The 21,978-nt window shown below is 59.7% G+C and overlaps 1 protein-coding gene across 3 annotated transcripts in view; it reads right to left on the bottom strand.

The window, feature by feature from the left end:
* The window catches only part of FLT4 (fms related receptor tyrosine kinase 4), a 40,667-nt gene that overhangs the window by 5,872 nt on the left and 12,817 nt on the right, over nucleotides 1-21,978 (bottom strand). For 2 of the 3 annotated variants that reach the window (XM_082381037.1, XM_082381038.1), the window contains exons 2-28: nucleotides 20,011-20,107; nucleotides 19,069-19,313; nucleotides 18,761-18,873; nucleotides 18,474-18,636; nucleotides 18,128-18,267; nucleotides 17,664-17,832; nucleotides 17,258-17,375; nucleotides 14,351-14,505; nucleotides 14,099-14,261; nucleotides 12,492-12,621; nucleotides 11,286-11,394; nucleotides 9,907-10,269; nucleotides 9,497-9,643; nucleotides 9,266-9,397; nucleotides 8,991-9,097; nucleotides 8,568-8,703; nucleotides 7,989-8,093; nucleotides 7,528-7,641; nucleotides 7,241-7,329; nucleotides 6,949-7,099; nucleotides 6,372-6,466; nucleotides 5,856-5,978; nucleotides 4,597-4,708; nucleotides 3,208-3,307; nucleotides 2,743-2,848; nucleotides 1,954-2,105; nucleotides 885-1,005 (exon numbers count right to left, since the gene is read on the bottom strand). In XM_082381037.1, coding sequence (XP_082237163.1) covers nucleotides 885-1,005; nucleotides 1,954-2,105; nucleotides 2,743-2,848; nucleotides 3,208-3,307; nucleotides 4,597-4,708; nucleotides 5,856-5,978; nucleotides 6,372-6,466; nucleotides 6,949-7,099; nucleotides 7,241-7,329; nucleotides 7,528-7,641; nucleotides 7,989-8,093; nucleotides 8,568-8,703; nucleotides 8,991-9,097; nucleotides 9,266-9,397; nucleotides 9,497-9,643; nucleotides 9,907-10,269; nucleotides 11,286-11,394; nucleotides 12,492-12,621; nucleotides 14,099-14,261; nucleotides 14,351-14,505; nucleotides 17,258-17,375; nucleotides 17,664-17,832; nucleotides 18,128-18,267; nucleotides 18,474-18,636; nucleotides 18,761-18,873; nucleotides 19,069-19,313; nucleotides 20,011-20,107 — 3,755 coding nt within the window. Of the gene's footprint in view, nucleotides 1-884; nucleotides 1,006-1,953; nucleotides 2,106-2,742; nucleotides 2,849-3,207; nucleotides 3,308-4,596; nucleotides 4,709-5,855; nucleotides 5,979-6,371; nucleotides 6,467-6,948; nucleotides 7,100-7,240; nucleotides 7,330-7,527; nucleotides 7,642-7,988; nucleotides 8,094-8,567; nucleotides 8,704-8,990; nucleotides 9,098-9,265; nucleotides 9,398-9,496; nucleotides 9,644-9,906; nucleotides 10,270-11,285; nucleotides 11,395-12,491; nucleotides 12,622-14,098; nucleotides 14,262-14,350; nucleotides 14,506-17,257; nucleotides 17,376-17,663; nucleotides 17,833-18,127; nucleotides 18,268-18,473; nucleotides 18,637-18,760; nucleotides 18,874-19,068; nucleotides 19,314-20,010; nucleotides 20,108-21,978 lie in introns of those variants that run through there. The other variant, XM_082381039.1, reaches the window with a different exon arrangement.

The following is a 21,978-nucleotide window of genomic DNA, read 5'->3' as shown; positions in this document are numbered from 1 at the left end:
CATGCCTCACTACTCAGGAGGGTGGCAAAACTGGAACACCCCACTGGGAGACATAAAAGGTGGCTAGACACATGCTCAAGGCACAGGCAGAGCAGGAGCACCAGGAGAAACAGGGAAAGTATCGAAAGGATCTGGCAGCTCACAGTATAGAAAAATGATCCTTAGACACATCCCAGGTTTAGGGGGGCTAGGTCACCTTTAGCATGACTTGGCATGGTTTTCATTTTGATTTCCGTGGAGGGGAAGTGCACTCTTGTCAAAGATGGGGGCCCCCCAGCATTTTCATCTGGCCCTGGGAATGGGAGCCCGGGTCTGCATGGCTCTGGTCCAGGGCACCCACTGCCGCCTCTGCACCCAGCCTCCCCGGACCTGCGCTCACTCACCCACCCCATCTGGAGGGAGGCTGGGAGGCTGTCTGTGCCTTCAGCCTCACGGAGCTGTAAGAGGTCTACTCTGCTTGACTGCATCTGAGAACACAGGTGGTTTTCCGTGCCCCTTACCCCAGCCTCCTCCTCTAGTGACACCACCTCCTCCTCTCTGGCCATGTGGCTTGATGGCCACCAAAGGGGGGGTCCTGACTCAGGCTGATCCCAGGAGAACCATCTAGAAGGAGTCATCTTTCTGCTGGGTTCCTACTGGAGTTTCTACCTTGCTGGGAGAGAAAGGCTGGGGTGCTAGAGAGGGGAGCCCCTCTGTCAGTGAGGAGGGCACAGGTGAAAGCAGCAGAGACACGGTGGCACCCAACATGCCTGAGGCACAACCCGGACTTGACATTTTCAAGCTGGTTTCTGCTGCTGGCCTCAGGACTTCCTGACATCTGACTCCCTGTGGAAAGAGCCCAGTGGCCCTGACCTGGGGCGCACAGGTGCACCCACCCCACTTACCACTGAGGCCTTGTAGGTTGTCAGGGTCATGGGAAATTCTTCGAAAGTTTTCATCCTGAAGGGACCCTGGGTCTGAGTCCCCCTGGCAAGGCAGCCCGGAAAGGACACACAATTATAATATCTGTGGGGAGAAAACGTAAAGTGCTGAGAAACGCACTCCAGCACCCTTCCTGAAAGCTCTTTCCACCTCTCATTCTGCACCCCTCTCCACTGGGGCGGGTGTGGAAGGTGAGTGGAGGGCACCCAGCTTATGTGTGACATGGAACTGGAGAGAGACTGGGGGAGGACTTCGCCCCAGGATGGGCCACTCTGTACAATGCAGGCAGTCCCGGTGCTGCAAGCTACCGCCTGACCTGCACGTGCGTGTATGTGTGTGCACATTCGAGTGCCTGTTTGGGGGCTGGTGGAAGGAGCCTGGCAAGAACCAGCTGGGTGTTCCTGTCCCCCAGGCCTGGCTTTGCTCTATGCTGGGGAAGATGGGGTGGGGAGTCTCAGAGCCCTTCTCTCAGCAACGCCAATGGGAATGTGGATGGACTTTCTTGGACTATAGAAATACACTGGTAAGAGACCTCTGACCCCGAACTCTGGGAACGTAGGCTGCATTCTAAATCCTAAATACAGGTTAGGGAGTGACCTGCCCTGCTCCCAGGGTCCCTACCAGTGGCCCTTGGGACTCGCCCCTCTCCCCACCCGCTCCGCTTTCTTTCCCTGCAGTGTGGAGCTGGCCAGGGCATTGTGCCTGAGATGGGCACTTCCTTGAAATTGGCAAGGGGAGGGCCTCTCAGGGGCTAGGAGTGTGGGCAAGCAGAGGATGCCAGAGGGAAGAACTGAGGAGGTGTGGAGAAAAGCAAAGTCGCAAGGCTACATGGCCTTGGAGGGGCCCCGAGACTGACCAGGACCACCAGGGTGTCACCGAAACCGGCACTGTCATTGAATGTCACTTTGTTGAGTTGGCATACAATGGCCTCTCAAGCCCTTGTAGTTCACTTTTCCTTGATGACTGATGAGGATAAAACAAACTATGTCCCCCTTGCCTGGGGGACCCCTGGACCTGGAGAGGGCGGCTGACCTGGCAGCCAGGCTGTGCCGGTGCAGGCTCGGTGGGCTGTCCTCCATGTCAGCGTCGGTCTCCATGACATGCAGGGCCGTGGTGGACGCCTGCAAGAAGCTGCCCTCCTCTGAGCTCTGAGAGCCACAGGAAACCACGCAGTCCTCCTCTTCCTGGCAGGAATGGCACAAATGGCCAGGGTCAGAGGCCTCTGTGCCCCCTTAGCCCCGCCCCTGCCCTCAGGACTGCTGGAGCTCCTGACCCTTCAAGTGCCGTGCTCAAGGGCTCCAAGGACTAAAGGAGCAGGCAAGTTCTCTCCACAGCCCTCCCAGGCGCCCCATCTGAGGAGGAGGTAGGCACAACAGGACCATCCTCACTCCAGAGCCCCGGCTGCCCCACAGCCTCAAGAACCAGCACTAGTGCTTCCCACCCTCTTCTTGGGCAGAAGTGGACCCCAAGTGCCTGTCTCCAGCCCCTGAGGCTGGGGCAGCAGGCAGCTCCCTGTTCCCTCCTCCAGGTCCCAGGGCACTTGCTGAGGCCCTGAGCTGCCCTGAGCCAGCCCTGAGCTGCCTTTGTTCCCCACCCCTGTGGGGGGAGATACAAGTCAAAGGCAGGTGAAGGGGGCAGAGGGACAGAGAGGGAGGTAGAGGAACACACCACTATTCTGCCGGGAGACAGGGCTCCTTGTAGGCTCCCTGAGGACCAGCCTGGGGCTCTTCATGGGCAAAGTTGGGCTCTGACCATCCACGTGATGGTCCCTGGGTTGGGGCCAGAGGTTGCTGTAGCCCGACAGGGAGAGTGGGGGCTCACCTGATGGCCCCTGCCCTGAAGCAGGTCCCCCAGGATCTCCACCAGATCTGAGAACGCAGGCCTCTCTTTGGGGTCTCCGGCCCAGCAGCTCAGCATGACGCGCCGTCTGCAGGTACAGCCAGATGCTGGACTGTGTTCTGAGTGCACCCCTCACCTTACCCCAGCAGACCCCAAGCCCCCTGCCTAACGATCCCTCACACCTGCTCTGCCTCCCTCCCTCCCCAGGGCTTAGGTAGGGCTGTCCCTCCTGCCTGCAGGGAGGAGAGTTGTCAATGGACCAGTGGTGGAGTGAGAGACTGTGTCTGCAGGCCTCCACCTCCACCCCTGTGACTGAACAACCTTCCACCTCCCACCCTTGCCTGCATGCCGCCCTTCCCAGGCCCGTACACAACCCCTCTTCCCCTTTCCCAGTGCCCACCCACCCCTCTGGTCCCCCAGTGCCTCACAGCTTCCCAAGAGACTCACATGGCAGGAGTGGCCAGCTCTGGGGCCCTCATCCGGGTGCCTTCTTTCAGCCGTTGGCAGAACTCCTCATTGATCTGCACCCCAGGGTATGGGGAGGCCCCTGAGGGCAGGAACAGGATGGGTGGGTGGGTGGGGAGCAGGCTACTACTGTTCAGCCCAGACCCCGAATCGCCTCTGTCCTGGCCCTCCATGGCACAGGGCTCGGCCTGCTGCTCCCCTCCCCAACTGCTAGTTCTTCATCGGGTTAGGAGGACGGTGGCACCCGCTTGCTAGAGCTGCCATGAGCATCAGCGCTTATCACAGGCACATTAGCGAAAACATGTCCCATCCTGGGATCATCAGGGTCAGTAGAGCTTCGATGAGCCATTTGAGCTGCCCTGTCACAATGACCTCTCTTAGGAGAAGCTTTCTCTAATTCTTCTTTAAGTCCTGTGGCTGTCCCAGCAAACAGGACCTAACCCCTCCTAGCTCCCTCCTTGCCTCTCCTGACCAGGGGAAAAACAGCTCCTGCAAGCCATACAGCAGTGGAACGACCCTTTTAAGACAAGAGTCAGACTGCTCTATCCTTCCCTCAAAACCCTGCATGGCTCCCAGTAGACTTAAATTCCAGGTTCTCATCCCAGTGGGCCTGCAGAGGCTGCACGAGCCACCTCTCCTAGCTCTCACTGCATCTCCCAAGGCCACCTGCTTACACCCTGCCCACCTCCAACAGGCGGGGACCATGGCCATGGCTAACCCCTCATCCTGGACTGCTGTCTTCCCAGGCCCACCTGCCTCTACTCCACCCACCTTCATCAGCCTGGGCCCTCCTGGCCCCGCTGGCTCACACACAGTGCTGTCCTTCCTGCGCTCTTCCATGTTCTTTTATTTTTAGTAACAGCATCGGTCATGGCTGCCATTCAGTGTTTTCACTTTCCCACTTGCTTACTGCCTCACCCCTACCCTGGTGGGGGGGGGGCCTTCACCTTGGTCCCAGCAGGGCCCAGGTTCCCATGTGAGGTTCTCGCAGGTGTGGTCACTGAGTGAGCACCCAGTCTCCTCCCAGCCGCTCCCAGCCCTGCAAAAGCAGGAGCAGCACCCCCAGTGGCAGGTGAGGAAGGGGCTCAGCCAGGGAGGGAGAGATCCGGGGGAACTCGTATGGTGTTACCCTCTGTGACCTGTGTTGACCCCAGGAGCTGCTGAGTGGACACAGGGTTCTGCCCTGGCACAGGCTGGAGGTGAAGGGGAGAGGTAGGGGGCTCTCCAACCACCTGCCTCAGAGTGACCTGGGCTGTTCACTCCAGGTGTGCACCTCTGGGCTGCTCAGCTCCTTGCGCAGAGGGGCCGGTGGAGTGACCTGGAACCTGCGATCTTGCCTGCCCCCTCCCCTGCACCCTGCCCTGTACTCACCCAGGGAGAAGATCTCCCAGAGCAGTACCCCAAAGGACCACACGTCGCTCTGTGTGGTGTACACCTTGTCGAAGATGCTCTCGGGGGCCATCCACTTCAGAGGCAGTCGGGCCTGTGGGAGGAACATGTGTCCCCAGTGGGGGAGGGAAGAGAGGGAAGAGGCCAAACCCTTGGGCAGCCCTCCTCCTGCCCCCAGTCTCCCCAGGGCTCTGTGGAGTCACATCCCAAGAAAGGCTTTTTGATCACATCCACCCTGTGTGTATTCGGATGGCTCTTGTAATTTGCCCTGTTCCCACTCCCCCATCCTGCAGGTAGGATGCAGAAGCCTTCGTTCCTCCCTTGAAGGCTTCTGCCCTGCTACTGTTCTCCTGGGTCCATCTGGGTCCCTCTCTTCCTCTGTGCTCTCCCAGGGAAAACTTGCAGCCCTCCTCCAGCTCCAGACCCCTCAGCCCAGCATCCTGAGGAGCACCTGTATCCCTGCACAACCTCACCAGCCCCACCTTTCTCCACTCACTTGGCCCCCAGACTGGAAGCATGGCATCATTCCTGACCCTCCTCCTGGGGCTTCTGATGTGCCTTTCCTCCTACGGCTTCTACCTGGGAGCCCCGAGGGCCATGGCCCTTCCAGAATTGCCTCTGCCTCCACCCCAGCACCCCCACTCCCCTCTCCTCACAGCCTGCAGAGGGGGGGCTTCTAGACCGCACACCTGACTCTTACCTCCACAGCCCCCACACACCTGCCAGTTAGAATGAAGTACAAAAGCCTTCACGGTGGGCCTCTCATAGCCTGGGCCCATTTTGCCTGTTGACCTCCCTCTAAGCCTCCTCCTTCCTCCCCTGGGGCAAAACCCTAATCAGCTATGGATGCTCAGATGCCTGCCTCTGAGCACCACCAACGAGACACAAGTTGCACCTAGCACCCATGTACTTTGCTGTGACCCTGCTACACCAGGTCTGTCCACCTCCAGGACAGACACCATGTAGGGTCCACCTCTGATGCCCAGCCCCTCGTGGGCAGGCATGGGGAGTCAGTGCCCACCTAATGGACCAAGGGACGGGGCCAAACACAAGCTCCAGTTGGAGCGCTGTGGTCCCTGTTTGTCAGCTCCTGTCTCCACTCACCTGCTCCAGGTGCCTCAGCAAGGTCGCCAGCATTCCCGTAGGCGCAGGCCCTCAGACCTTCCATGTGGATGGCAGTGAGTCCACCACCCTGCTCCACGGCCCCCAACCCCCATCCTCCCTCTGTGGTCTGCACTCACGCTGCCCTTGCGCACGTAGTCAGGGTCTTTGTAGATGTCCCGGGCCAGGCCGAAGTCACAGATCTTCACCACATCACTTTCTGACAGCAAGATGTTCCGAGCAGCCAGGTCTCTGTGGATGCACTAGGGGTGCAATGAGGTGCAATGCAGTGATCAGTGCAGGCCCCTGGGGCCACACCCATACCTAGAGCTCCAGGGTGCCCCACCTGAGCCCTGCTCTTTTGAGAACAGATTTCTGTGTGCCCCCAGGACTTGCCATGGAGAGAGCTTGTGGAACCGTGCGGACAGCAGAAGAGGCTATGCAGTGGGACAGACTGATTCTATATCTAGCCCTGCCTCTGACTAGCTGGAGATCTTGGGAACTCAATTCCACCCTTTGGGCTCAGTTTATAGCTCTGCGAAGTGGGAGAGATGCGCCTTGATCACAGCTGTGCTGTGGGGTGAGCTAGGACCAAGCTTGACATGCTGGTGAGTTTTGGCCTTTCTCCCCTCTGAAGAGCCTGCCGGGGCAGTCACCTTGCGAGAGGCCAGGAACTCCATCCCTCGGGCCACCTGGAAGCTGTAGCAGACAAGGTCTTCCATGGTCAGTGGGCTCAGCCACAGGTCCTCAGCTGCACAAAGAAGCAAGGCTGGCTCAGGAGGGTCCTCGTCCGTGACTCCCATCTTCCACCCAGCCCCAAAGGGAGCATTTGTTCACTGAACCTGGCTGCATCCCTCCTGGCCAGGCTTAACAAGCATGTTGGCCCCCTCTCCTGCCCCTCAGCCTCCATTCTCTCCGTGACACCCGCTAACCACTTCCAGAGCAGTGAATACTGTTGCCACACTAGACCTCTGCCCCTGCTACTTCTGCCCGGACTGTTCCCCACCATGTTTGCAGGGCAAACTCCTGTTCATCTCTAGATGTCCAAATCAAACATCAAAAGTCTCTGTGAAAACTGTTCCTGAGGTGTCCTCCCTTCCTAAGGCAGAGTGCATTACATGCTCTCCCACATAAGTCTCTCCAGGAGGGTCCCAGGCTGGCTTATCCCAGGGTCCCTGATCATGAGGTATGAGTGTGCCAGCGAACTCAGGCAAGGGGAAGCCAGACTCTTACCTTCTTGGACCGTAGGGGCTCGTCCTGCCCCGCCCTTGCTCATCAGGAGCCTTGTGAGGAGGGCCCTGTCGCTGCTCCCTGGCCTCCTCCGGTCAGCCTTGGCACCCTCCACCATGGAGCAGAAGCGCCTTCGCTGCTCAGGGGACTTCTCCTGCGATGCACAAAGCAGGTCCGAGGGGGAGGAGGCTGGCCATCTACTGCAAAAGCACTCCCCGCGCCTCCTCCCCAGCCCATCTAAGCACCTTGCCTGCTCACCAGCAGAGCTCTGGCCCCTGGTGGGGCGCCTACCTACCGCGTAGGGGTTGAAGGCCTCCCGCTTGGTGCGCAAGAAGTTGGAGAGGTTGCCGTACTTGCAAAACTCCACGATCACCATGAGGGGGCCTGGGGCAGGGCAGGAGCCAGGATCTTGGTGACTGAGGGCACGCTGGAGGGCAAGCACCACAGCCACGGCCCTGCCCCAAAGCCCTCCTGTGCCCCTCCTCATCCCCGCCCATTCCCAGCCCAGCTGGCCCTTCGCACCCACAAAGACAGAGCACCCTGGGGGACTCACCCTCCCGCCAGGGCACCTGAGCTCTTTACCGTTGGGCTTGGTGCACGCCCCCAGGAGGTTGACCACGTTGAGGTGGTTACCGATGTGGATTAGGATTTTGAGCTCTGACATCAGGGCACGGTGCTCGCTGGCTGTGGCGCCCTCTGGAGGGAACATGGGGGCTTCGCGTGGTGCCCAGCCCATCACCCAGCCCCTGCATGACCCTCTTTCCGCGCCACTAGCTTAGCTGAGGCATGGCCAGTGCTCTTGCTGGTGGGGGCCCAGCACATCCCACCTGCCTCTCTGAGGCAAAGGGTTTAGGTGGAACTGGTAAGTATTACTCAGATGTGAGCCCCAGGCTCGGCTCTGATTCCCACGGACTCCCTGTAGAACCTAGGGTAAGAGTCTGTTCTGAGCCTGTTTCCCCTCCTTGTACCACAGACCCACCAGCCCACCCAGAGCTGCTGATCCCCACCAGCTCAGCCACCCCTTCTACCAGCTGACCCCACACCTTTCAGCATTTTCACGGCCACAGTGTCACAGCTGCTGCCCTTGTTGATGCCAAAGGCCGAGGCTTCCACCACCTTCCCGAAGGCCCCATGGCCGAGGACTCTCCCTGTAGGGGCAGGGAGCCGGTTCCAGGTGAGCTGTATGGGGGTGAGGGTGGAGAGGATTGGGCAGAAGGGACAACCCCTGTGGAGGGCCAGGAAGGAAGGCCCAGGAGGCGGAGGAAAGTCGGGCTCCCCTCTGCCAAACAGGAAGTGCATGGGGAGTGGGAGTGGGAAGAGAGGGAGAGGAGAGGCAGACAGGAAGGCCTGCATCCTCTCCCAGCAGGTGTGATGGGCCCACCCTGCTTAGAGCAGCAGGAAGTGACCTCGGGGGCCTGGGAATTGAGAGCCCCAATCATTGTTCTGGGGATGCATGCCTAGATGGACAGGTCGGGCCAGGTGGGGGCTAGGTGGGACCTTCTGGCATGAGTTCTGAGAATGGAGGGATTTCAAGGCTCTAGCTTGCCCAGCCCCACAGCAGCTGAAGCTGTCTCTGCCCAGCAGTACAGGGTGGGTGAAGTAGGCTGGGTGCGGGGTCTCACCAAGGTGCAGCCGTTCCCTGGGGAACTCCCACTGACTGGCATCATAGGACAGGTATTCACACTGCTCCTCCAAAGGCACTTCCCCAGGGTCCATGATGATGGACAAGTAGCCGGTCTTGATGTCTGCGTGGGTTGGCTGGGGGTGTGGATGGGGACAGCTCATTGACTTGGCCATACCACCCTGGCTTGGGTAAAACTTTGCCTGGGGCAGATGGGAGCTCCTTAGGGACTTTCAATATAGGAGGGGACAGATGGACAGACAACCTCTGGTCCTGTAAGAGCCCAGCATGGAGGGGTCAGGGAGGCCTCCCAGGATACAAGGCTTCCACGTGGAACGATATTCCTTAACTTAAGGGCTAGTCAGGGTGGAGAGAGACCCCATGAGGAGCTGGGGAGAGACTCAGCTGGGGAAGGAGTGCTCACCCTCCTCATGTTACAGAAGATGAGGAGGAGGAGGACCCAGAAGAAGACGGCGATGACCCCGGTGCCAATAAGGATCACGATCTCCATGTTGCCTTTATCCTCGGAGCCTGAGTGGGCAGAAAGAGGCTAGTGTGTGCGTGTTGTGAGGGGGGAGAGGGTGCACCCTGAGGCAAGTGCCCCTTCTGGTGTGCACAACTAGCAGTGAGGTGGCCACGAGAAGACGGCGCCAAGGGCAGGCGGAGGGTGGGTGGAGGGGCGCGAAGGGGAGGCCGGACCTTCCACGGCCACGCTGGCGGAGGAGTTGACGCAGCCCTTGGCGTTGCACACACTGCACAGATAGCGCCCGGCATCCTCCTCGCGTACGCGCTGGATGCTCAGCCTCTGGTTCGAGTCCGCCAGGTCGATTCCTGCAGCGAGTTGGGGTACAGGTTCGAGTTCAGGTAGGTCTGGGGCCTTGGCCTCAGCAGCTTCCGGACCCCGCCCTTTACCCACGTCCATCCCCCTACCGGACTCTTCCTCCAGCGGCCTCTCATCTTTGTACCACACGATGCTGGGCATGTGCGCCCCGGCCACCGGGCACCTCATCTCCAAGGAATCGCTCACGTTCACCAGGAGGTCGGTCAAGTTCTGCGTGAGCCGCGGGACTTCCAGGGCTGGGGGTGGGGTGGAGACGGAGCTAAGTGGAGCTGCAGAAAGCGGGAGGGCACTGCAGGCAGGGGCCCTCCAGGGCTGGGAACTCTCGAAGCTGAAGGGTCAGGGTTTGAGCTCGGGGGTGGGCCGGGCTGCGCACCTCCACAGAAGGGCTGGGGAGGGTGACGCTCTTGCAGGCTCGGGCTTGGGAATGGACCGCCCAGGCGCGTGCTGGGCTGGGGGTGAAGGCTCCTTGGGAGGCGCCGCCCTGCCCTGCCCGCCTCACCCTGCACTGACAGGTACTTCTTGTGGCAGTGCTTGTCGTGGCTGCGCCGGTCCTGCACCTCGCACACGTAGTCGCCTTCGTGTTCCGGTGCCACGCTGGGGATGGTCAGGCTGAGCGTGGCGTGGCGCACCCCGGGCGCTGCCTCTTCCAGGCTGGCGGCCAGCGGCGTGGCGAAAAGGTGCACGTTCTTGCAGTCGAGCAGCAGTGGGTTCCCGTGAGCGTCATGCAACGTGGACAGGTTGAGGCGGTACCAGCGCAAATGCTGATAAGTGTAGTTGTCTGCCCGGCAGCTCAGGTGCACGGCCTGTCCCTCTAGAGGATCTTCTGATGGCTCCGATTCTATGCTGAAGCCATCGGGGATGGCTGGGGAGGGAGGAGGAACCACTGTGAAGCTGTGTCACAGTGTTGGCTCACTTACCCCCCTGCCCAGGGCCTCTCTCTCCCTTTCTCATTGGCCTTTGGACTCATTCAGCTCTCAACTAAGTGTGTACATCACATGTATCTGGGGCAGGGACACCACTCTGGAGCCCTCTTCTCCCTCTCACTTACAAGAGACCAGCTCTCTGAAGTCATTTCCACCAGGGTCTCCTCCGGCCTTGCCTCCCTCTAGCTTTTTCCTAGACAAGCCCCAACTGGCTGCTGCCGCTACCTCTCCCAGGATCCCAGATCATCACTGAGTTCCTTGCTACCAGCCTCAGCAGGGGCCTGAGTCCCCATTCTCCCTCACTGCTGACCACACTCCCCACCACTGTCCCCTCCTTGAAACAATCTGGTTTCATTAGCTTTTGGCAATGCCTCCCAATTTCCTTTTGTCCCTCTGGCCGTTCATTGTCAAGCTCCTATGGGCTCCTCTCCCCTCCAAAGTGTTCTCTTTGGCTCCATCTTTCTTCCACGTGCCCTTGTCTACACCTCTGGGCCCAGTGACTGTCCTTCCATGATCTTCTTAGCTTTTCTGAGGTCACTAACAAGTTTGAAAATCTGAGGAAACTATGGACCTTCTCCCCAGGGCAAAACGCACATAGGAACCAGCTGCTGTGCAGGATCCAGGGCTTAGGAAGGGGGTGGGAGGGAAGTGGAGTTAGGCGGAGCTGTGGGGAACAAGAGGGCACCCATAGGGGAGGCACTCCAGGTCCGGGGGCAGATGGTGCCAATCCATCCCAGTGGATTACCACCCCAGTCCATATGCCTATGACCTCCAAATCTATCCCTCCTGCCCAGACCCAGGGGCCCAGTGGACCCTGGATATCTCTCCTGGGTGCCTCAAGGTCACCAGAAACTCCATGGGCCCCAATCTAGGCATATCATCTTCTCCCAGGCCTGCTCTCCTCCTGTGCCCACCTGGCTCCTGACCTCCATCCAGGCCTGCCCAAGTCACTCACTGGTCACATAGAAGTAGATGAGCCGCTCATCCTGGCCCACTTTGTTGAGGACCACGCACTTGTACATGGCAGACACATCGGCCTCCTGGATCACCAGCTTGCTCACCGTCTGGACAGCACATGTGTCAGGCATAAGGGTCCATTTCCTGCATGAGTTCCCCTACCCCAACCTCCTTTCCTGCACGGAGGTTGCTGTGCCCACCAGAGTAATGAGGGAAACTGAGGCTCTGAGCTGGAGATGACCAAAGCTCAGAGACAGTACCAGGAATGGTGAGGCAGGGAGAAGGTGGTGAGGGCACAGCAAGAGGTGGCTCCCCAGAAAACCCAAGGGACAGCACTATGGACAGTTGGCTTCAACTGTGGCTGAGGTCAGAGGGCAGCATTAGGCAGGACCAGAGAGACCTCTGGCTGTGGATGGGCTCAGGCTGTGGCCATGTCGAGGAGGGGACAGGGGCCTGGTAGCACTGGGATGGTCCAAGCCAGAGCTAGGATTCATGCTCTGGTCACATCAAGGGTCAGCCTGTGGTCCAAGGGGAGCAGCTGGTCACTGTGTGAGATCCTTGTGATGTGCCCATAAATGCCCCAGGGCTTTTGTGATGTGCCCACAAGTGCCCTGGGTCGTGGCAAGGGGAGGGGCTGGGTTCCAGGGCTCCGGAAGGACTCTGGCCTGGGGGAGTAGGAAGCTTGGAAGCAGAGGAGGAGAGAGGGCCATAGGCCCTGCCTACCATCCAAAGACCCCACCCCCCAACCCCAAGCCGGGCACTTCCTGGCCAGCCTGGAACAGGAAGAGGCTCTGGAGGTGTGTAGGAAAACAGGAAGTGACTGTAGGAAGTGGGTGCCTTTGTTCAGTCCTTCCCCTGCCTGGCCTCTTCTAGGCATTGCCCCCAGCCTGAGCCAGCAGCTCAGCAGCCTTTGGTAAGGATGGAGCCGGCCCCCAGCCCCAACCCTCCCAGCCCTGGGTGGCTTGCGCCCATGGCCTTGAATCTCAGCTTCCCTGTCTGGGAAGCAGTTGGAGGTTTGGCCCCCACAGTCTACATGCAGGCAGGGAAACTGATGCCCAGAGACACTGCAGAAAGGTTACTGACGCTCAGCTGCTATCGCAAGAGCTCTGCAAGCCCAGTGGAAACCTAGAAGGCCAGGAGAGGGCCCCACCCTGCCTCCTTTCTTCTTCTCCCCCAGCCACTCAGTGGCCTGGTTGGCCCATACCTTATTTTTGCCCTCCACAAACTCAGTCCAGGTGTCCAGGCTCTCAATGGGGTTCACAGCGTCCTGCATGGTCACCTCCCTCCAGTCCTGGCACTGTGGCATTTGGTCTCGCTGCTGCCGCTGCTGGCTGCTGAAGACAAGGAGGGGCAAGGGCAGGTCAGGGATACAGGCAGAGAGGGCCCACACTGGGGGTAGGGTCAAGCTTTTCTCCTACTCAGATTCATCTCACATCATGGTGGGTAAGGCTGGCCCTTGGGCTGAAGTGAGAGAGGGGGTCGGGGGCTTTGTTTCTGGAACACTGTTCAGGGCCTGGCGACCCATATGGCACGAGCTGCCAGACACAGCCTTCCCCAGTAAGCCAGGACCTGCGCCTGCAGAACACCACAAGCCCGTGGCTCTGCGGTCATCCTCTAGTCTGTTGTGCCTCCTGCTCCTACCTGCATGTGTCCCTTCCTGCAAAGTCCACCCAGATCTCCTAGGGCAGCAAAGTCACCACTCCTGTTACAGGAAGCCCTCTCCCTCCCTACCCCTTCTAGAGCTGCAGCCCCTCCCTGGGCTGGCTGTGCATCCCAGCACCTTTGGTCTCCTGCTGGGATGGGGGTCTGTGGGGAAGGGGTGGCCCAAGGGAGGCTCTTGTCTGCCGCTAATGGAGCAGAGTTGGCCCCAGGGTTCTGTAATCATGCAGAGCATAACGGTAGAGCGTAAGAGGGAAGCACATTTGGAGGTGCCAGTAACCTGCAGCCTTGTGGTCTAGAAGAATCTCTTATAAGCCTTGAATGTTGTGGGCTGGCCACCCTGACTGAACCTTCCTAACTGACCATGCCAGGGCCACAGCCCCTTTGCCGGTATAGCCACCCTGTCTCCCTTGGGTTCCCAGCTCCTGTCTCTCCCCAGCCTGTGACCCTGCACCCTGCCCATTAGGATCTCTTGCTAAAAGGCAAATGTGACTAGTTACTCCCCTGCTCAACACCATTCACGGGTTCTCTAGTGCCTTCCAGACCACTGACCACCTTGGCCCCCTCCATTCCGGGCCCTTGTTTGTCCAAGTTTTCTCTGTTCTCCCAGACTGTCTGTCCTGTTGGCGACCAGTCAGGTAGGGCAGTGTGGCCCAGCAGTTGGGCAAGATCTGCTGCTTATTGCCGTGACCTTAGGAAAGTCACATCCCTTCTCTGACCTCACTTTTCTCCTCTCTAAGGGGTCATGGTGAGCGCTGCACAGATGAGCTGATGAGCATTGGACACGCTTAGTGTGCCTTGGGGCTTGGTACAAGTCTCACAAAACTAGCCTAGGTCTGCCTGTTTGGTGAGAGGTGTCCTCCCTGGTGCCCAGAGGTCCTCTCCAGATATGCAGTTGTGTGTCTGGGGAGCTTTGCTTTCAAGGGAGGTGGGTGGGCTGGACCATCCCCAGTGTCCAGCCCGGCCTGATTGATATAAGTGAGCCTTGCTCAGGCGAGGTGAGGTCAGGGATTGGCTACAATCCCTGAATCGCGATAGGGCTTGGGTTTAGAGCAGGGGTCTGGGGAGGGCTGTGGACAGTAAGTGGGGGTTATGACTGAGGTTGGAGATTGGGCTGGGAAGCAAGGGGAGACAGGGTGGAGCCACACTTACAGGCTACGCTGGGTGAAGGTCTTGCAGGGGGTCCACGGCCGCCAGTGCCACTGGATGCTGAGAGGAGGGGGCACCCCATAGGCAGTACAGGTGAGGGCCTGGCGACTATGGCGGGAGTAGATGCTGGGGGAGGAGGCCTCCTTCTCGTGGATGTGGGGAGGCACTGGGGACACAGGCAGACAGCCAGTCAGTCAGCCTCCCCCACCACACCCGCCTGTCCACCATCTCCTCTCCTGTCCTGCCCACACATACCATTTACCACCAGCTCCAGGCTGATGTTGCGCCTCAGGCCGGCCGCGGAGTTCCACAGGGCAAGGGTGTAGGTGCCCGCACTGGCTTCCGTCACCTCCTTGAGCACCAGAACGTGTGGACTATGGCGCCCTGACACTGCCTTTCTGTCCTTGTACCTGGCCCAGGAAGGGAGTTCAGGGGGCTGTGTGGACCCCACCCCGGCCCTGTCCTGGCACTCCTTCCATGAAGCACCCCAGCCCCTACAACTGGGATATACTGTCAGGAGGCAGGAGAGGCCAGGAGCAAGAGGCCCCTCCTGCACCAGACCAGGCTGCTGGGAAGAGGAGTAGGGGTGTGGGCTGCAGCAGCTGACTCTGGACTGGGGAACAGATGGCCTAAAGGCTATGGGGATGGTCTCCGGGCTCAGCCTACTGGGTCTCACAACACCTATAGGCTCAGGACCAACTGCAGTCCCCAGGGGGCCTTGTCTGTCTCTCATAGGCTTCACCGGTGTGTGCTGTGAAGGGGTGGAGGTGCAGTCCCCGAGGGGCACAGCTCCTTACCACATGGGGGTCCAGGAGCCCTGACCCTGGCTCTGCCCTTTCTGGATCTCTCCAGATACGGGGCCTTCTTGTTGCCCTGCCCCCTCCCCAGGGCTATGCAACTCACTGTCCTGCCTTGCTTGGATGCTAGACACCTGCAAGTCTCCCTCTCTCCTATATTCATATCACCCGCTCGTCAGAGAAGCTGTGTGAACTGGGAGCCGGCCCTCGGGCCTGTGCCTGCTCATCTGCACACTAGTGTTCACGCGTATGTCTGTTGACTGTCCGTCTCCCCTACTGAGCTGTACAGGGACTGTCCCCTCACTGCCATATCCCCTACACGTAGAGCAGCACCCAGCACACGTAGGTGCTCGACGCACACGTGAATGAATAAATAAACTCACACCCCAAAGGAGACTCCTCCCCAGTACTGAGCTGGGAGTGCTGCAGGCAGTGCTCCTGCAACCCAAGCTCTGGCCTCTGCCTGGAAGCTGCCCTCCCTTAGGCAGGTGCCTTACCCTGGTTTACTAAGCCAGAGAGACACTAGGAGAAGCACAGCCCTCGGGGCAGAGAGTAACAGTGAGGGCGACGCAGGGGTCTGGCCCTCAGCTGCAACACCACAGCCCAGTCAGAAGAGACGTGACTTGCCAGGAGTCACACAGCAGGGCAGAGCAGGACCCAGGCTGTGAGGCCTGCTGGGCTCTGGTGCAGAACCCTGGTTGCCACCTGCCGCATTTGTGATCCTAGGTGAACTGCTTCACTGCCCCAAGCCCCTGTGTCCTCATCTGAAAACCAGGGAAACCAAATGAACCTTCTTGCAGGTGTCGTCCGGCCTACCCAAGTTATGGCCTTTAGGGTCAGCGTGATGCCGGACACACAGAGGCTGCTTTGGGAACCAGGACCAGCCTGTGTGTCTGTCCACTAGATCTCCAATCATCACACGATTACCTGGAAGAACTGGCCCCTGTGGAGCTATGGTCACCATTAGTGCCCTGGGGCAGGTGTCTCAGTGAACAGTGGGCCCGGCTGAGCACTTCTTGGAGGCAGGTATTGGCCAAGTGAGAAAAGAAAGGCCAGATGTGGTGGGAATGGTGAGAGGCAGTCAGCTGCCTGAGGATCAGGCCTGGGCCAGATCTCTGATGCAACAGAGCTGGCCACCCTCCTGGACAGGGTCAGTACTACTGGTCTTGGAGGGCAGGGTACTGGGCCCTAGGTGTCTCCAGGAGACCGCACCTGTGAGGGAGGCTCCAGACTGCATCAGCGCCCTTCCGGACCCTGTCTCAAGGGTCCTGGTCCTGCACCAGATGCCCCTGATGGACCCCAAAGCCTGTGGCCTCAGAGGTAGGGTCACAGAAGGCGCAGGCCCAGGACATCCAGGGGCTCTCCCAGGAGAAGCCTGCTTCCAGCCTATGGCCAATGAAGTGGGATGCTGGCTGAGAATGTCTGGGCTTCTGCTTGCCCAGCTCCAGGCTTTCAGCAAAGATCGTCCTGCCTGGTGGGAGGTGCTCCAGGCTGGGAAGGCAAGGCTCCTCTGGCCAACTGTGAAAGAATGGAGCAGACCCCTCCCAGGAGGCTCAGGGCTTGGGCGGGAGTGCCCTTCCCCTTTCCTGGCCTGTTTGCCTCATGTGTACGATAAGGGTCAGGCTAGAGTGTGACCTCCCAGGGTCAGGCCAAGTGGACTGCTCAGATGGCCGAAGGGTGCATGGTGGGGTGCTGTGCCTTCCTGAGCTCTCTGGGAGCTCTCAGGGAGCGCCCGGTGAGGGTGAAACCACCAGTGAGGGACCCCTCACTGACCCTTGGCATACCCTGCAAGGGAGACCACACTCTCAGGTCACACACCAGAACTGGGGATCTGGAGCCCGAAGGCCTTCCGGAAGTTCTAGCTCACTGCCACACAGATCAGGCCCAGCCCAGGGCCCAGCACCATAATAATTTGTGAAACCCCTTTGACATCTCCAAAATTCTGGTTAGAAGGATCCTGGGGGTGGCAACCTATTTGGAGAGGGGCCGAGAAAACCTGAAGTCATCCCTCTATGACACCCTCCAGTGGGGGCCCTCAGAGAGGCTGAGTGGGTGCAGGAAACAGTTAGATTATGCTGTGCCCACCACACCCACACATAACAGGAGACTGGTATTTACACTCTTTCACAGTTTAGCAGCAATTCAGGCCAACCTTTCCTCTAGCCAAAATATCTCATTATGTGCATGTTCCTTAGAATCTTCATAGGGGTTCCCTGCCCAGGGTGCAGGCCCTGATAGTGGGGACAGCTCCCCATCCAGGTCTCAAGGAGTAGGCCGTGATGGGGAGAATGTTGCCTTTCCCTCCCTGTGGTTCTTTCCTGCATTGGACCTGGTGGGTAGTGAGGGGCAGGAGCGAGGGAGGTACCATTGGAACTCCGGTGGCGGGTATGCTGCCAGCTTCACGGGCAGTTTCACCAGCTCGTCTCCTGCCGTGGCCTCCAGGACGGGACCCTTGAGCCACTCGACGCTGATGAAGGGCTTTTCTGCCAGACGGGAGGCATCAGGGTAAAGCTGGGGCCAGCATCGCTGACCCACCACCACCCAGGGATTCACAGCCACCCCCAGTGGCCAGATGCTCTGCTTTCTGGGGTGTGGGAACCGGGCAGTCCGTCCACTCACGGCCCTCCCTTCCCTCTGGCTGGACTCCACACTGCTCAGGTGCACCATGACCTATGACCCTCGGCCCACACTGCACAAGAACCCTTGTTCCCCAGGCTTGACAACTGACCTAGCCCAGGCCATGCTGGGCACAATGACCTGACAGGCCGTACCATGCACAATGACCTCAGTGCTCTCCTGGAATTGCTGGATGCCATTGTTGGCCAGGCACACATATGGGCCCAAGTCGTGCTGGCTGACGTTGTGGATGGTGAGGATGCTGGAGAGCTCTGTGTGAGTCTGCTGGGAGCGCCGCTCTGGCACCCACTTACCCCGCTCTGCCTGCCCAGGACCAGGGGAAGCATAGCGTCAGAGCAGGCTGACTCTGACAGAACTAACCCCCATAGGCACACACCCCAGCCCAGCCAGCAATAGCTCCAGAAGCCTTGGACCCAGACCCAGAGTTTTCCTCGGGATAGGAAAACTTCTGTATCAGACAGGGGCTCCTGGGGCAGGCCTGAGTCTGCACCTCTTCTACACAGAGGTAAGTGTGTGCCTGACCAGGGGGAGTGTGGGTAGTGATGGAGATTCCTGCGGATGATTCAGGCACAGCCCCTGGCAGGGCTGCTGACCTCACCTGCTTTCCTGGATAGTCCCAGTCGAAGGTGACACCCGAGTTGAACTCGGCCCACACAGTGCAGTTCAGGACCAGCTTTTCCCCAACCAGCAGCTCCAGTGATTTCTTGGGGAACAGCTGGATGTCATAGAGCTCATTTCCTGGTGACACACACACAGTGACCCCCATGCCCCTCATAGGACAACGTGCACAGAGTACAGGGCACCCACTGAGACCAGCCAAACCATGGCACCTACAGCCTCATTACTGTGAACTGGGGGGTCCCTGTCCTCTTCCTGCAGTTCTCCTCCCAGGACATGGGGAGTGGTTGCTGGGGGAGGGCCCTACAGCCCTAGGCAGCCCCTACCTGTGATATGCACGAGGAAGGGGTTGGATAGGAAGGCCTGGCCGCCCCAAGTGGTCTCACACTGCAGGTACAGGGCATCACGCAGCAGGGGAGTGGGCACACGCATGCCCCGGCGGTCGTCCCACACTACCTCCTGCCCATCAGGCCACAGTGCTGAGCTTTGCTGTAGAGACATGGCGGCTGTCAGCACCCAGCTGCCCCCTTCCTCTTGGCCAGAGAAGCAGCAGTTTTCCCAGGGACAGGACTGGAGGGCCAGATCCAGGGTGGGTGTTGGCATGGGGTTGTACCGAGCGCAGCGTGACGTTGAGGCCGGGGATGGACACCAGGCAGGGCACCCACATGGAGTCCTTCCTGTTGACCAGGAGTGTGTCCGGCTTGTTGATGAATGGCTGCTCCAAGTCTGAGGAGAGGGGGCATGTTGTGGGAGGGGAAGGCGGGGCTCAGGGGGTCTCTGCCCAGGTCTGGGGCCGCAGGGAAGCCCCGTGGGGTTCAAAGGCTGGGGGTGGGGGTGCAGGTGCCAGCCACCCCTCCAGGACCCAGGACCCTGCCTGTGGCTCCTGAGTGGCCACAGGGGTGAGTGCTGGACCCCTCTCACCTCTCACAAATACGTAGGTGCTGGCTGCGGTGGTGCCCTCAATGCGAGCCTTGATATACTTGTAGTAGCAGCGGTAGCTGCCCGTGTCATTGGCGTGGGCCTCCTGCAGCAGCAGAACCTTGCAGTAGGGCCGGGCGTCTGTGCCCTCACAGTCTCGCACGATCCCCATGTCCTCGCCGTCCTTCTCCCCTGTGACTGGTGCATCCTGAGCCCCTGGCCAGGCCCACTCCAGGGGGTGCTGCCCCCTGGCAGAGGATGCAGGACATCAAGAGGGGCCCAGGCTGCAGCCCTGGGGGACAGTCCCTGTGGAACCTCCTCAGGAGCCAAGCCTGGCCCATAGCTTATCTCACCCAGAGGTCAGGGCAGACCAGCGTTTGGGCACATACCATGAACCTGGGGCAGGGTGCTCCCTGAGCCCCTTGGGGCCTCTGCCTGGCTCTTGGGCCTGCATGTGGCAGGCTGTCCTGCAGAGAAGCCTGAGCCTCAGATTACAGCTGGGGCTGCAGGGAGGATAACAGGTCTGGGGTCTGTGTGGGTGGGCCTGGGGCCAGTGAAGCGTGGCTGAGGGTGGGTGCGGGCAACCTGGGGTCCATGCAGGATGACCTGGGCATGGGCATGGGGTGGCCTGGGGTCAGTGTGGGGTGACCCAAGGGTGGATGCAGGGTGACTGATCTGTGGTCCATATGAAATTATGAGGGGTGGGTATGGGTGAAATGGGGGTGGGTGCAGGGTGCCTGTGTCTGCAGAGCAGGGGATGGTCTATGCCTCCAGGCACCTACAACTCAAGCCACTTGGAAGCAACCCTAAGCCTCGAGGCCTCTGCCCTGGGGAGAGGCTGCCTTCTGGGTGCTCCGCCATCCTCTGCTCGGCCTTCTGTAGTCTCCTTGGCCTGCCAGGTAGGAGGGACCCAGTTCCCTGCCCTCCTGGCTGAGGGCTGAATACCTGCAGGAGATGGACAGGCTGTCACTGGAGTCGATGACGTGTGTCTCCTCCGTGATGTTCAGGGTTGGGGGGGTCATGGAGTAGCCACTCGCCAGGCCTGGGGTGGGAGATAGGGTTAGCATGGGACTGGGTCATGAGTTCACACGATGACATGCATCCGGTGCTGATGGGCCCCTCCCCGGGCAGGGGCTGCCTAGGCTCTCAGCCCTGAGCAGTACCTATAAGGCCCCAAGACAACTGGTAACCTCCACCTCAGGTTGCCCCCTGGCCGCAGACTGGGCCCAGCCCCAAGTGAGCCCTGATTGAGGCCTGGACTGAACCTCTAGCCCCGCATGAGCAGAGCTGCCAACATGAAGTCAATAGGGGAGACCACAGGCCTCATCCTACATTGGGCGAGGCCTGGAGCACATCTCCTCGGCATTGCGACCCCCACATTTCTGCCTGAAGGCTCCTCCCCCCAGATGCACAGCTATGCTTGTGAGGGAGACCTGCACAGTGCAGACCACCAAATATGCCCAGAACTCAGGCCTCGGTTTCTCCCTGGAATTCTGCCTGTGACCTCGCCCTCTCCCATGTCCCATGGAATCCAGCTCACATGTCCTTGGTTCCATCAGTTTCTCTTCACCCCCAAGGCGCTCTCTGGCTGCCCCAGCTCTCCTCTCCCTGCTCCCCCTGCCTGAACCCCCCATTCCTCCAAAAGGGCTAATCCCCAAACAGATAACTGCCTCGCCTGGTTAAACACCCTCCTGTGGCCCTCCAGGACCTTGGCCCTGCTGCCCACGCAGCTCCTTACCCCGCATCCTCCTCCCAGCAGGATAGTGTGTGTAGTGTGTGCATGTGTGTGTGCACGTGCGCGTGTGTGTGTTGTCTCCGTGTGTGCATAGACGTGTGTTTATAGGACTGATATGTGAGTGTTGTGACTTTGTGTGTGTGTCATTGACATGTCTGCGTGTGCACGCATGTGAACTTGTGTGTGTGTGTGTGTGTGTGTGTGTGTGATCCTGGGGGAGGGTGGGAGCAGGCCCCAGGGGAGGTCTGGACCTGGAACTCTAGCAGATGCATCCTGCCAGGACCATCCTGAGACAACAGGAAGAGAGGACTGTGTGGCCGGAGGCCCAGGGCTGCGTCCTGTCCCTCCCCCAAGTCCCTGTCCTCCTGGGGGGCACAGCCTACTATCCTGCCCCAGCCCCCAGTCCCACAGGTTCAGCTCCTCTGCCCTTCCCAGCCCAGCTCCCTGAGGCTTGGGGTCTTGCCCTGGCAGCTAATGGTGGGAGGCAGAGGCTGGGGGAATCCCCACCATAGTTGGTTCTACACCACCCTGACCCCAAGCTGCCCTAGGAAGAGGCACCAGGACAGCACACTCTGCACCCCAAGGTCTCATTTCAGCAACACCTGGACAAGTTGGCTGCCAGGGCCTGGCTGGCCTCTCCCTTCTGTGCCTTCTGCTGGCCAAACTTTTCTAGGTACCACACCACCGTAGGTCAGAGGCAGAAGGCCCTCATCCAGCATCTAATCACACTAGTATCTAGTACAGCCAGGGAAACTGAGACCCTCCAGCTGGACTACACCACAGCCGTAAGAAGGCAGCCCTTCATCTAGCCAGCTGCTGTGAACACTGTGAAGTCTCTCCTTAACTCGAATCCAGTGCACCCACTCCTGGCACTCAGGACAGTGGCCCCACCCTGGGGCCCCGAGATGGGAAAGTAGCCCTGGGCTCTGCCACCAGGTCCACTCCTCCCGAAGGGTGGTACCAGCCCCCCCAACACACCTCCCCACCAGGTACCCCCAGGGCTGCTGGGGTGGAGGAGCCCCACAGTGGGGAGGCTCCCCTCTGGTGGTGAGGGGCCAGGAAGGAATCCGAGGCGGACACCACTAAGATGGGCTTCGAAAGAGAAGTAGAATTTTCCAGGCAGTGGAAAGTGAATAAAGCCATGCTAGGCAAACTGGCCTCTGAGCTATGTAAGTAGG

Source organism: Balaenoptera borealis (genome assembly GCF_965194805.1).
Source record: "Balaenoptera borealis genome assembly, chromosome: 2".
In the NCBI taxonomy this organism is placed as follows: domain Eukaryota; kingdom Metazoa; phylum Chordata; class Mammalia; order Artiodactyla; family Balaenopteridae; genus Balaenoptera; species Balaenoptera borealis.
This window is presented reverse-complemented; position numbering and strand designations above follow the sequence as displayed.